Source organism: Pongo abelii, chromosome 18 (genome assembly GCF_028885655.2).
Source record: "Pongo abelii isolate AG06213 chromosome 18, NHGRI_mPonAbe1-v2.0_pri, whole genome shotgun sequence".
NCBI lineage: Eukaryota > Metazoa > Chordata > Mammalia > Primates > Hominidae > Pongo > Pongo abelii.
This window is the reverse complement of record NC_072003.2, coordinates 67,153,450-67,168,302: the sequence shown is the minus strand read 5'-3', so window position 1 is coordinate 67,168,302 and position 14,853 is coordinate 67,153,450. Positions and strand designations below refer to the sequence as shown.

The window sequence follows — 14,853 nt, the reverse complement described above, 5'->3', positions numbered from 1 at the left end:
TTTTCCTTTTTTGAGACAGTCTCACTCTATTGCCCAGGCTAGAGTGCAGTGGCACTGTCATAGCTCACTGCAGTCTTGACTCCTGGGCTCAAGCGATCCTCCTACCTCAGCCTCCCAAATAGATGGGACTACAGGCATGTGCCACCATGCCAGGCTAATTTTTTTTTTCTTTTTAGTAAAGATGGGTGTCTCACTACATTGCTTGTGCTGATCTTGAATTGTTGATCTCAAGCAATCCTTCTGCTTTGGCCCCCCAAAGTGCTGAGATTGCAGACATGAGCCACCACACCCAGCCCAATAAAATCTTTTTTTTTTCTTTTTTTTTTTTTGAGACGAAGTCTCGCTCTGTCGCCCAGGCTGGAGTGCACTGGCGCGATCTCGGCTCACTGCAAGCTCCACCTCCTGGGTTCATACCATTCTCCTGCCTCAGCCTCCTGAGTAGCTGGGACTACAGGCGCCCGCCACCACGCCCGGCTAATTTTTTCTATTTTTCAGTAGAGACAGGTTTCACTGTGTTAGTCAGGATGGTCTTGATCTCCTGACCTCGTGATCCGCCCGCCTCGGCCTCCCAAAGTGCTGGGATTACAGGCGTGAGCCACCGCACCCGGCCTAATAAAATCTTTTTAAGCATACTTTTTCTTTTAGCCAGTTTGATGAAAAAAGTTTTTTGGTATTTTTTTTTCTAGTGAGCATTTTCCTATGTTTGCTACCATAAAAATTTTAATTATACTTAATCTGTATAGCAATTAGTTCTTTCACTTTCCTCTTGAACTGGTTTTTGTTTTCCATTCTTCTTTTTCTTTTTTTTTTTTTTTTTTTTTTGAGACAGAGTCTCATTCTGTCACACACGCTGGAGTGCAGTGGCACAATCTCGGATCACAGCAACTTTCACCTCCCAGGTTCAAGTGATTCTCCTGCCTCAGCCCCTCGAGTAGCTGGGAGTACAGGCTTGCACCACCACACCCAGCTAATTTTTTATATTTTTGGTAGAGATGGGGTTTCACCACGTTGGCCAGGCTGGTCTCGAACTCCTGACCTCAAGCGATCTGCCTGCCTCAGCCTCCCAAAGTGCTAGGATTACAGGCGTGAGCCACCGCACCCGGCCTCCATTCTTTCTTTCTTTCTTTGTTTTTTTTTTTTTTGGACAGAGTCTCACTCTTGTCGCCCAGGCTGGAGTACAGTGGTGTGATCTTGGCTCACTGCAATCTCCGCTTCCTGGGTTCAAATGATTCTCCTTCCTCAGCTTCCTGAATAGCTGGGATTACAGGCATCTGCCACCACACCTGGCTAGTTTTTTTTGTATTTTTAGTAGAGATGGGGTTTGGCCATGTTGACTCGGCTGGTTTTGAACTCCTTACTTCAGGTGATCCACCCGCCTTGGCCTCCCAAAGTGCTGGGATTACAGGTGTGAGCCACTGTGCCTGGCCTCCACTCTTCTTTTTCTTTGTCATATATAGAATCATGAACTTTTATAGCAAGAAGGAACCTTAAAGATCAATCACTCCCCTTATTATACATTTAAGGCCCTGAAGGTTGAATCTTTTGACCAGGGTTACACAGAAAATTAAGTAGCAGAACAGAGATTTAAACTCAACTTTATTCATTTTCCATTTTTCCTCCTATCCTTCAGTCTCCATGTAAGAAGAAGATTCTGTAGTTTTTCATCTTGGAACAGTATTTCTTTTTTCTTTGGAGACAAGGTCTTGCACTGTTGCCCAGGCTGGAGTGCAGTAGCACAATCATAGCTCACTACAGTTGTGAACTCCTAGGTTCATGTGATCCTTTCACCTCAGCCTCCCAGGTAGCTAGGACTACAACAAGCGCATGCCACCACATCCGGCTATTTTTTAATATATTTTTTTTTACTAGAGATGACATCTCACCACGTTCCCCAGGCTACTCTCAAACTCCTGACCTCAAGTGATCTTCCCACCTCGGCCTCATGAAATGCTGGGGTTACAGGCATGCATGACCCACCATGCCTGGCCTCGAGTCATATTTCATTTGTGCTTTTCTGGCAGAGAACTTGTTACTTCCTTATTTGAAAGTAGCCTTCGCACCACTGCACTCCAGCCTGGGCGACAGAGCGAGACTCCATCTCAAAAAAAAAAAAGAAAGTAGCCTCAGCTGAGTGTCCTCTCCAGTGATAACCAGTGTAATGCTTGCTCTTCTAGGAGCCATGTCTGACCAGGACGTTTGGAAGATCATATCCATGCCGGAGGCTCTTGTGAGGAGATGAGTTGGTAAAGAGAGAGGCCGGGATGAAGATGCTGCCAGGAGTGGGCGTGTTTGGGACTGGCAGCTCCGCCCGAGTTCTGGTCCCGCTGCTGAGGGCAGAAGGGTTCACTGTTGAGGCCCTGTGGGGGAAGACTGAGGAGGAGGCGAAGCAGCTTGCTGAGGAGATGAACATCGCCTTCTACACCAGCCGGACTGATGACATCTTGCTGCATCAAGATGTGGATCTGGTGTGCATCAGCATCCCCCCTCCACTCACCCGGCAGATATCCGTGAAGGCTCTAGGTACGCCCGGCAGGCCACAGCAGGGGCAGATCATGTCTCCCTCTGGGCAGTCCTCTGAGGGTCACTCCTCTCCTCTGAGCTCTCCTTCCTGGGCTCGCACCTGCAGGGAGAACTCTGGGACATCACTTGTCCCTGAAGCAGTGCTTGGGGAGGGCATGAAAAAAGACATAGCCTAACCTACCTCCCATCTATAAATCCCTGAACAGAAATTAAGGAAATACTCTAAGAGACAGCCATCAAGGGGCTGGAGATGGTTGCATCTCAGGCAACGTAAAGTTTGTCTCTGTGAAGTTAGAGGTCAGAGCCCTGGGTGGCGGGGATTTGGTTGTGACTAGTGTGTTTGTTCTCCCATTTCTGGGGCACACAGCACCACAGGAAGGAGAGGCTGTGTAGCAAGGCTACCATTTCCCATGTTTTGTCAGCGTTTGACTATAGTGAGCACACACCCTTCCTGCCAAACTGCAGTCTTGTATTGCCGGAGGACAGGAAGGCTCTGCCAGCATTGGGCTTCCCTGGCAGGATCCGTCGACAGCCTGCTTACATGACATCTCCACTCCCTTGGGAAGTTTTGGGCTTGGTAACCTCCTGCCCCTGACTGGGCATGGCCTGCTGAGCTGTTCTCCTGCAGTTCCCGTTGGTCTTCTCTTTCCAGTCAACTGGAGTCAACTTCTTCTCTTTATCTAATATAAATCAGAACCTAGTTTAGTAAGTAAACAAACCAGTAAACATTCAGCCAGCAATTTTTATTTTATTTTGAGACAGAGTTTCGCTCTTGTCACCCAGGCTGGAGTGCAATGGCGCAATCCTGGCTCACTGCAACCTTCGCCTCCTAGGTTCAAGTGATTCTCCTGCCTCAGCCTCCCGACTAGCTGGGATTACAGGCGCCCACCACACCCAGCTAATTTTTGTATTTTTAATAGAGACAGGGTTTCACCACGTTGGCCAGGCTGGTCTCGAACCCCTGACCTCAGGTGATCCATCCACCTCGGCCTCCCAAAGTGCTGGGATTACAGGTGTGAGCCACCATGCCCAGCGTTTTTTTTTTAATTATTATTATTTTATTTTATTTTTTTAGATGGAGTCTCGCTTTGTTGCCCAGGCTGGAGCATGCATTGGTGCAATCTTGGCTCACTGCAACCTCCACCTCCCAGGTTCAAGTGATACTCCTCCCTCGGCTTCGCAAGTAGCCAGGACTACAGGCATGTGCCACCACGCCCAGCTAATTTTCGTATTTTTAGTACAGATGGGGTTTTGTCATGTTGGCCAGGCTGGTCTCGAACTCCTGACCTCAGGGGATCCACCTGCCTTGGCCTCCCAAAGTGCTGGGATTACAGGCATGAGCCACCACACCCGGCCTCAATTATTTTTTAATGCCTCCTGTGTGCCAGTCACTGTCCTGATGTCATTTTGGACATTCAAAGCTGTGTTAGATTGGACCCCTCCCTGCCTTCAGATTTTATAGTCCAATTGAGGCAACTAGAAATAACACACATTACAAGGTAGATGACAGAAGACATAGTCACAATTCAACTAGCACATACTTAACTTGACTGAGTAACTGTTTATGTGAGGTGATAAGAGCCAAGTGTCTCTTTGATGCAGCCGAAGATCTCTAGGTCGAGGAACTGGTGCCATGAGGCTGTCCTCCACTCTTCCTGACCACTGCCACGGTGGCAAACCTCAGGGTCTGCTACTTATCTCCCCCTCATTCTGAGGCATGTCGTACGAAGGTGTCTGTCACCTGTGGCCCAGTGGGTGGGGAGGGATAAATGTTCATTGAAGTGAGAAAGAACTTCAGTCTGTCTGGTTGTCAATTTGGAGCAAGTAAGTTTTGGCCTTATTGTTTGTTTCTTCCAGAGAGCTTTCTCTGAGGATGTGTGACATTGGAGTTATTCATTCATTGGTCACCAAATACTTGGGAGGTCAGACGGTGGCTCCCAGATTGAATTCAGAAATAGACCCAAGTCAACACTTTAGCAGCAAGTTGGTTCAAGGGGAAGCAAGCCGCTATGGTCACTTGACTCCTTGCCATCCCTTGTGGCTTGAATGCAGGCTGGAAAGGTGAGGTGTGTCCAGAGCCAGAGCTCTGGAGGCTGTCAGTCTTCTTTCTGAATTTTAGGGTTCCCCACAGAAACCATTTCCAAGCTATAAAGGAAGAAAGAGAAAACCCCAGGGTTCTTTGGCAACAAGCTTGCTTTTTTTCTGGTTCTTGGTATGCTCCACCAGCAGCAGCATCACCTGGGAGCTTGTTAGAAACTGAATTCTCAGCTGGGCAACATAGTGGGATCTCGTCTCTACAAAAAAGTTTAAAAATTAGCCAGGCATGGTGGCACGTGACTGTGGTCCCAGCTACTTGGGAGGCTGAGGCAGAAGGATTGCTTGAGCCCAGGAGATAGAGGCTGCAGTGAGCAGTGATCATGCACTCCAGCTTGAGTGACAGAGTAAGACTGACTCAAAAGCAAACAAACAAAAAGAAATCTAAATTCTCAGGCTCCACTCCAAACCTACTGAATCTCTGGGATCCAGCTGTGTCTGAACAAGCCTTGCAGGTGACTCTGGTGGACATGAAGGATTGAGAACCACTGATCCAATCATTTTGAATTAAACTGAGGCCCAGGAACATTAAGGAATGACACCTTGGTTACATTTCACCAAGTCTTCGTGCTGTGATTTTTCTCTCCTTGCTAGAGCTTTATATTTTTACCTTACTTCTAAGGCCATGAGGTCATTTCTTGCCCTCATTATTAGTTTTTCCTAAAATTAATGATTGGACTTACCTTCCAGAGATAATACTTTTCATATCACAGCTCTTTTTATGGTATCTTGTTTTCTGCTTTGGTCTGACCTATGTTCTTCATCTTCTACCTCCAATTTCATCCTTAAAGCTTTCCCATGAATTTCTTGAAGGGGAGAGGGGAAGGGCCCTAATATATTTTATTCTTCAGTTTAGAAGTGGTTCAGGAAATTGTATTTTAAGTGCAAGGTGCCCCCAGCATCTTTGCCACAGTTGAATGTTTTCTTAAGTCTGTCACTAAAAGGTGGGCTTCTGTGCCCAATTCTTGGCACTTCCGTGGTTCATTAGAAAAACACTAAGTTTGCAGGCCAGGTGTGGTGGCTCATGCATGTAATCCCAGCACTTTGGGAGGCCGAGGCGGGCGGATCACGAGGTCAGGAGTTCGAGACCAGCCTGACCAACCTGGTGAAACCTCGTCTATACTAAAAATACAAAAATTAGCTGGGCGTGTTGGCACGTGCCTATAGTCGCAGCTACTCAGGAGGCTGAGGCAGGAGAATTGCTTGAACCCAGGAGATGGAGGTTGCAGTGAGCCGAGATCATGCCACTGCACTCTAGTCTGGGTGACAGAGCGAGACTCCATCTCAAAAAAAAAAAAAAAAGTAAAGTAAAAAGAAAACATTTTTGTAGAGACAGGATCTCGCTGTATTGTTCAAGCTGGTCTCGGACTCCTAACCTCAGGCAGTCATCCTACTTTGGCCCCTCAAAGTGCTGGAATTATAGGTGGGAGCCACTGTGCCCAGCAGATTTCAGCTTCTCTAATCTCTCCCTTGACTTCCTGGCAGGAGAGCTAGATAAACTCAGGTAGACATGTCTTTCGTGGCCACCCAAAGACTGTACAGCGAGCCGGCAGGAGCCTGTTTAACTCAAGATATCGTTGCAGTCCCACACTGATACTACTGGGCCCTAAGTTTAAGAGTGCTGTTGTTCAGGGTTGGGCTCAGTGCCTCACACCTCTAATCCAGCACTTTGGGAGGCCAAGGCAGGCAGATCGCTTGAACTCAGGAGTTAAATACCAGCCTGGGCAACATGATGAAATCCCATCTCTACCAAAAATACAAAAAATTAGCTGGGCACAGTGGCGTGCACCTGTGGTCCCAGCTACTGGGGAGGCTGAGGTGGGAGGTTAGCTTGAGCCCAGGAGGCAGAGGTTGCAATGAGCCAAGATTATACCACTGCACTCCAGCCTGGGTAACAAAGCGAGACCCCATCTAAAAAAACAAAAACAAAAACAGACTATTTTTCAGGTTCAAGAAGAGAGGTCTTTCCCTCTTTCCTCACCTCTTGAGGCATGAAACAGGGATTCCTTATCCTAGTTTTATTACCATCAAACTCCTAGCAGTCATAAAAGTCCTTTTTCCTCTCAACCCACCTCCTCTCTGCCTCACACTGCAGTATCCACTCTGTCGCCAGCAGTGAGGCATTATAGCAGGAGGCTTCTGAATTGGCCAGAACGGCAGCTCTCAGGTGGGGTGTCTGAGAACCTCATTTCCTCATTACATCCCTCCCTGGTCAGCCATATGTGTTCAGCAGCCAAATGGCAAAATTCACCCCCAGAACTGTGATTGTCTTATCCCTAATCTGGAAGGCCCACAAGTGTGGAGAAGCACTGGAGACCCTCCAGAAGCAGTAGGGCTAGCAGTCAGGGGCTACTCTCCCTGCTGGGCCCCATGCAAGGGCCTGGCCACCCTATCCCAGGTATGTGACACTTGGCTGGCCGTTCTTTATTGTCCTGCTAGTACCTGTTGTAAAGCTTCTTTTATTAAAGAAGAGCAGGAGATTGAAGTGTCATAAATTGAAGAGATTCACAGCAACATGGCACATATATACATATGTAACAAACCTGCACGTTGTGCACATGTGCCCTAGAACTTCAAGTATAATAACAAAATATATATTAAAATAAATAAATCAATAAATTGAAGAGATTGAATGATGTCATAGACTACCAAGCCACATGCCTTGTTCCTTGCTACAGCACTGAGGTTTGTAATCCTGGGAGTTCAGGCCTATGTAAGATGCCCGTAAGTACAAATGACAGATGCTCTGTGGGGTTCTTCAGGGTCAAGGTGGCAGAGGTGGGGGTAGGAAGTGAGAGGAGGGGGAAGGGTTGACCAGAGGCACCAATTTGTCTCCTGTGGGCTTGGTCAGGATGTGAGCTACCAGGGGGCCAGGCTTGGCCTGACTCTCGGAGAGGCCTAATAAACAGTACGTATGATAAAACAACTCCTCTGTATTCATTTTGATTTTATTTATTTTTTGAGACAGAGTCTTGCTCTGTCATCCAGGCTGGAGTACAGTGGCTGGATCATAGCTCACTGCAGCCTCTCCTGGACTCAAGTGATTCTTCCACCCTAGCCTCTTGTGTATCTGGGACTACAGCTGTGCCCTGCCACACCTGTGAGCCACCTCACCCAGCCTGAAAATTTGGTTTTCTAAAAAGACATTATAAAATCAGCATGGGTTGGGCATAGTGGCTCATGACTGTTATCCTGGCACTTTGGGAGGCCAAGGCAGGAGGATCACCTGAGGCCAGGAGTTTGAGACCAGCCTGGGCAACATAGCAAGACCCTGTATTTACAAAAAGTTTAAAAATCAGCTGGGCATGCTGTCACGCATCTATGGTCTTTGCTACTTGGAAAGCTGGGAGGAAGGCTCTGCTTGAGCCCAGACCAAGACTGCAGTGAACCAGAATCCTGCTACTGCACTCCAGCTAAGTGACAAAGCAAGACCCTGTCTTTTTTTTTTTTTTTTTTTTTTTTGAGACGGAATCTCACTCTGTCGCCCAGGCTGGAGGGCAGTGGCACCATCTCAGCTCACTGCAACCTCCGCCTCCCGGGTTCAAGCAATTCTCCTGCCTCAGCCTCCTGAGTAGCTGGGATTACAGGCGCCCGCCACCCTGCCCAGCTAATTTTTGTATTTTTAGTAGAGATAGGGTTTCATCATGTTGGTCAGGGTGGTCTCGAACCCCTGACCTCGTGATCCACCCGCTCGGCCTCCCAAAGTGCTGGGATTACAAGCCTGAGCCACCGCGCCCGGTCAAGACCCTGTCTCTTAAAAAAAGGCAGAAGAAACTAAATCAGATTTTCAAAATACAGAACATAGAAATTATTTACCTGGGGCCGACGCGGTGGCTCACGCCTGTAATCCCAGCACTTTGGGAGGCCAAGGCGGGTGGATCACCTGAGGTCAGGAGTTCAAGACCAGCCTGGCCAACATGGTGAAACCCCATCTCTACTAAAAATACAAAAAAATCAGCTGGGCATCATGGCAGGCACCTGTAATCCCAGCTACCTCAGGAGGCTGAGGCAGGAAAATCGCTTGAACCCAGGAGGCAGAGGTTGCAGTGAGCTGAGATTGCACCATTGCACTCCAGCCTGGGCAACAAGAGCAAAACTCTGTCTCCAAAAAAAAAAAAATTATTTACCTGGAAAATGTAGTTTCTATGTGAGTCTTTTTATTTATTTATTTATTTATTTATTTATTTATTTATTTATTTATTTGAGACAAAGTCTCATTCTGCCACACATGCTGGAGCGCAGTGGCTTGATTGTAGCTAACTGCAGCCCCGATCTCCTGGACTCAAGGGATCCTCCTACCTCACCCTCCCAAGTAGCTGGGGCTACAGGTACACGCCACCACGCCTGGCTTATTTTTTATTTTTTTTAAAATAAATACTAGGTCTTGCTATGTTGCCCAGGCTGATTTTGAACTCCTGAACTCAAGTGATCCTCCCACCTTGGCCTCCCAAAGTGCTGGGATTATAAGCATGAGCCACCACGCCCAGCCAAGTCTTAAAATCCAAGTCACAATGGGCTTTTTTTCTCTGTATTTACGACATTGGCTGAATCCCTCCCTTGGCGATGGTAATAAAATGTACTGTTGACAGAGCTGTACTGAGCCAGGTACTTTACATATACTGCATTGGTTGCCTTAGTCCTCCTTTTTTCCCTGTAACTGTAAAATCCTGCTTTACAGTTATAGTAGTAAACAAAAACCCAGGGAAGTTTAGAAACTTCCCAGATCATCTAGCAATGAAGCGAGAGAGCCAAGATTTGAGCACAGGAATTTCTGGCTCCAAAGCTTGAGTCCGGCACCAGTAATTGACTCTTCCTGGGTAGTCAGTTGTCCTGGGGCCCATCCATCATGTGGGACATTGGCCATTTCTTTTTCTTTTTCTTTTTTTTTTTTTTTTTTGAGACAGTTTCGCTCTCGTCGCCAAGGCTGGCGTGCAATGGCGCGATCTTGGCTCACTGCAACCTCCACCTCCCGGGTTCAAGTGATTTTCCTGCCTCAGCCTCCCAAGTAGCTGGGATTACAGGCATGTGCCACCACGCCCGGCTAATTTTGTATTTTTAGTAGAGACGGGGTTTCTTCCTGCTAGTTAGGCTGGTCTCAAACTCCCAACCTCAGGTGATCCGCCCACCTTGGCCTCCTAAAGTGCTGGGATTATAGGCGTGAGCCACCATGCCCGGCCAAGACATCGGCCATTTCTATAAAGTTTTCTTAGTTTTTGTTGCAAGATTTATTGTCTGTAGTTACTATTGTTTCTGCTGCAAGCTGGCCCCTCCTGAGCCTGTGTGAACGGAATCCATCTTGGTCCATCAGGGTAAGCTGCACCCTGCAGTGAGCCATCAGAAATAATCGTGTCTTAACCATTACCTCATCTGAAAACATTCAGAAAATGTTTGGGGGCCTGAGGGAAGATGAACACCATGGTTGCTGAAGATGCACATACCTAGAGAAGGCACATTCTTGACTCGGTTGCCCTAGGTCACAGGCATCCAGGCCTAAGGCTGCCCCTCCAACCAGGAAGTACCTGTGGAGTGTCAGAGTGGAGCCTGGATGGCCGTGGAGAAGTCCAGGTGTACACATTGCCCAGATGAACTTCAACTAGAAGGGTAAGCACATGAATTAGTCCAGCCCAAGACTTGGTATCCAGTTTTCCACATTGCATATAGGCTCTGTGTAATGCTTTCAGTCTCGTTCCCTAACCCAGCCCTGCCTTCTCAGTCCTTCAGCATTTCGTGATCATTGCCTCTCCCCAGTCCCCAAGTCCTTCTGCACAGCAGCCCCCATCTCACATTCAGTGGCTAGAGCAGGATGAGCAGCCGAGAGACCACAGGAGGCAAAGAGATCAAAAAGAAAATTTTGGAGTGGCCAGGCATGGCAGCTCATGCCTTAATCTCAGCACTTTGGGAGGCCAAGGCGGGTGGATCACCTGAGGTCAGGAGTTGGAGACCAGCCTGGCCAACATGGTGAAACCCTGTCTCCACTAAAAATACAAAAGTTAGCCGGGCGTGGTGGTGGGCACCTGTAATCCCAGCTACTCAGGAGGCTGCAGCAGGAGAACCGCTTGAACCCGGGAGACGGAAGTTGCAGTGATCCGAGATCATGCGACTGCACTTCAGCCTGGGCAAGAGAGTGAGACTCTATCTCAATATTTTTTTAAAAAGAAAATTTTGGAGGAGCACACAGATCATGTATCAAGACCTTATGGGTGGGGCCTTTGTAAGGACTTTGGCTTTTATTCCGAGAAGCAATCGCACATTGGAGAGCTTTTTCGTGGGTTTTTGCCAGGGTGTCTTTACCCTTCCTGGCTTACTATGACTTGTAAACTTGTGTATGTGTCTAGTCCATACTGCTTTTTGGGCTTTCTAAGTTTTCTATTTAAGGTATTAGCACAGGATTTCCTTCGACTTGAACCACACGAAGCTCGCAGGAACACTGCAGGTGTTAGTGTCTCGTGGCTGCTCATATCCTTACGAGCTTTCATCTTGAAACATGGAGCAGCATTCATCCCTTCAGTTTCCAGCTGCTCATCCTCTAGCACTCTCCTCAGGGCTTTGTCCAGCTTTGTTTAGCTCTGGGTGCGTGTTGGCTGCAGCGTACCCAGAATGGGTATGAGGGCAAAAAGGGTATTCTCACTTCCTTCCCTTCCTGCCGGAGCCAAGCATTTTCTAGCCTTGGGCCACTCTAACTTGTTGGACCAGTGTTTTCAGAGAACAATCTGCAGGGAATCTTAGGTCCCTCTCTGGAGTTATGACTAAGAGTAGGAGTTATGACTAGCCCATCCCCTAGAAAATAGGTTAGATTCCCTTGCCCCAAGCTGATGACCTAATAAATGCACGACAACATAGAGACACATCCATGAAATGTGCCCACCTCTCTAGCCCACCTGTGTTATTCAGGGTTCTCCAGAGAAACAGAACCAATAGGGTGTTTAAGACAGAGATTTATTTGAAGAAATTGGGGCCAGGCATGGTGGCAATTTGAGAGGCCAACGCAGGAGGATCACTTGGGCCCAGCCTAGGCAACAGAGGAAGACCCCATCTCTACAAAAAAAAAATTAAAATTAACCAGGCGTGGTGGTACACACCTGTGGTCCCACTTAGGAGGCCAAGGTGGGGGATCGCTTGAGGCCAGGAGTTTGAGACTAGCCTGGGCAGCATAGCAAGACCCCACCTCTACAAAAAAGAAGAAAAAAATTAGTTTGTGCAGTTGTAAGGCAGACAAGTCCAAAATCCTCAGGGCAGGCGGACATGCTGGAGATTCCCCCTTGAAACTTTGAGATTTCCTGTTGTGTCCTATTGTTAGGTATTGGGAAGAATGTGGTTTGCGAGAAGGCAGCAACATCGGTGGATGCCTTCCGGATGGTGACAGCCTCGCGCTACTACCCGCAGCTCATGAGCCTGGTAGGGAATGTGCTGCGCTTCCTGCCTGCTTTCGTGCGCATGAAGCAGCTGATCTCGGAGCACTACGTGGGAGCAGTGATGATCTGCGATGCCCGCATCTACTCAGGCAGCCTGCTGAGCCCCAGCTATGGCTGGATCTGTGATGAGCTCATGGGCGGCGGGGGCCTGCACACCATGGGGACCTACATTGTGGACCTGCTGACCCACCTGACTGGCCGGAGAGCCGAGAAGGTGCACGGGCTGCTCAAGACATTCGTGAGGCAGAACGCTGCCATCCGTGGCATCCGGCATGTCACCAGCGATGACTTCTGTTTCTTCCAGATGCTCATGGGTGGGGGTGTGTGTAGCACAGTGACACTCAACTTCAACATGCCGGGCGCCTTTGTGCATGAAGTCATGGTGGTAGGCTCTGCAGGACGCCTCGTCGCCCGAGGAGCCGACCTCTATGGGCAGAAGAACTCTGCCACGCAAGAGGAGCTGCTGTTGAGGGACTCGCTGGCTGTGGGTGCGGGACTGCCTGAGCAGGGGCCCCAGGACGTCCCGCTGCTGTACCTGAAGGGCATGGTCTACATGGTGCAGGCCTTGCGCCAGTCCTTCCAGGGGCAGGGCGACCGCCGCACCTGGGACCGCGCCCCTGTCTCCATGGCCGCCTCCTTCGAGGATGGGCTGTACATGCAGAGCGTGGTGGATGCCATCAAGAGGTCGAGCCGATCCGGGGAGTGGGAGGCTGTGGAGGTGCTGACGGAGGAGCCTGACACCAACCAGAACCTGTGTGAGGCACTTCAGCGGAACAACCTATGAGCCTGCACCTGGGCTCCTTTGCCACATGGCAAAGGGACCAGGGAGGGGAACAGGAGCCAGACAGGACAGGGGCTTGGCCCTAGCAGAGACAGTGTCTTTCATTTAATGAGTCTGGGTGAAGCCAGAGGTGGCCCTGGGACTTCGCCCCCTCCAGCGGCTCACCTGCTCCTCAGACTTGCAGGGCGGCAAATGTTCCTGTTGCCAGGTTACCACAGCGTGCACAGGGCAGAGCTGCCTCTGGGCCTCCTCATGGCAATGCCAGTGAGTGAGACCAGGAAAGGCTTACTCTGGTGAGCCTTTCAGCCTGATCCACAGTCCTAACAGGGTGAGAAAGCACAACAGGGGCCAGCTCGGCTGAGGCCCGAGGAGAAATGATGAGAAGTTTTGTTTCCTTCTTGGGCTGGGGCATCTCAGGAACAGTGAGGGCAACAAGCTGTCCCTCAGGGACCCTCACCTGCCCTCCCATGTGAGCAGGCCCTTCCCAGGTGGGGACTGGGGCTTCCTTTAGTAAGTGAGCTCTTGGGCTTTGGAAGTAGGACAGAGGGCCCTGATTTGGCAAAGGAGGCAAGGGAGGGCTTTAGAACATCTGAGAAACGTTAATAAATAATTCAGAAAATAGGACATGGCATGTGGTTTTTGTTTGGTAGGTTGGGTTTCTTTAATACTGAAAGGCTTGTTTCTGGCTGGTAGGGGGTTTTTCTCTTTACTCATTGCTCCACAGCAGCTCGGAGCCAGCCGTGGGTCATCACCACCAACTGTGCCACACGGGCCGCTGCCCCTGCCAGCCCTCGTCTCCTGCCTGTTCCCTCGTAGCCAAATCCCAGGAGCCTCCGAAGAAAAGATTTCCTCAGAGAACAGGACTCAGGACTTCCTAATGGGCTGCTGCTGGGCCTGCCGTCTCAGCAGATAGCGGGAGAGTTTGGGGCCTCGCTGGGCTGGAGGTCAGGAGGGGTTCTGTTCTTAGTGTCACGGTGTTGGCTGCTGGAGTGCCCTTGAGGTGGCGGGGAGGAGTGGTTTCAGGGAGGAGGCACAGGGTGAGGAGGAGGAGGAAGAGCTCCAGGCGTGCCCCATGGAGCAGCTGTGGCTGGACCCGAGGGTCAATCACCCACCATGCTCTTGACTGTGCTCTGCACAGGGCCAGCCTTCTACCCACCTCTGCCAGAGGTGGGGGTGGGGAAGGGGAGAGGGGCGCAGTGTTGAGAAAAGACATGCCCTCCTCCCCTTTGCTTCTTTGACCAGCCTGCCAGGATCGTTCAGCCTGGACCAAGTTCTGTTCCCTTCTCTAACCTTCCGCTCTCTTCCCTGCCCTGGGCTGCTTGCCAGAAAAGCCCAGGGAGGGCTTCCTTTTCCTCTTGGCACCTCTTCTAGAAGTTACCAGGCTTGTTTTCCTGTCGTTTCCTGGATTCAGATGTCCTTGTGAGAGGGAATAACAAGGGATAGGGTTGGAGTGTGCCTACTGCATGCTGACCCTCAGGGCAAACATGTATGTTATTATTTCACTTAATCTCCAAACCACTCTCTGACGGTAAATAGTCTCATCATTCAGATCATAAAATGGAGGCACAGAGGGCAAAGCTACTTGCCTCCTGTAGATTGTACATGATGGAGCCGGGAGCCTGTCAGGACCATCTAACCACAGAGCCTGACCTTGAACCACGCTTCCTCCCAGCATTTGGGAATCTTCAGACCCGAGGGCCCGGCATTGCCCCCTCCCTGTGGCAGGAGCCTCGGCCTGGCCTGAACTAGGAGGTGAAGTGCAGACAGCACCCACCACCAGGCAGGACACCGAAGGTTAAAGGAGAGGCTGCCCCCTTGTCCCTGGGACCGTTAGCTCAGCTCAGTCCTCCCATGTGTTACTGGGATGTCGAGGTCACTCTGAAATTTGGGAATTGACCAGGAAAGCACAAGCCCGACTTAGATGCTCCCACATAAGAAAGGGCCATGTGGCCAACCCAGAATGGCACTCGGGTTCCCAGAATGTGCTGGGAGGGTACTGCAGTGGGCTTAGTGCAGAGCTACTTTAATGGGGACCCTGGTTCCTCT

General features: G+C 49.8%; 1 protein-coding gene across 4 annotated transcripts in view; it reads left to right on the top strand.

Moving 5' to 3' along the window:
• GFOD2 (Gfo/Idh/MocA-like oxidoreductase domain containing 2) overlaps positions 1 to 13,431 on the top strand; it is a 51,257-nt gene extending 37,826 nt beyond the window's left edge. For all 4 annotated transcript variants that reach the window (XM_002826548.4, XM_024233732.3, XM_054535003.2 and 1 more), the window contains 2 exons: positions 2,175 to 2,520; positions 11,912 to 13,431. In XM_002826548.4, coding sequence (XP_002826594.1) covers positions 2,262 to 2,520; positions 11,912 to 12,810 — 1,158 coding nt within the window. In that variant the 5' untranslated portion in view covers positions 2,175 to 2,261 and the 3' untranslated portion in view covers positions 12,811 to 13,431. The remainder of the gene's footprint in view (positions 1 to 2,174; positions 2,521 to 11,911) is intronic.
• The last annotated feature ends 1,422 nt before the right edge of the window (positions 13,432 to 14,853 follow it).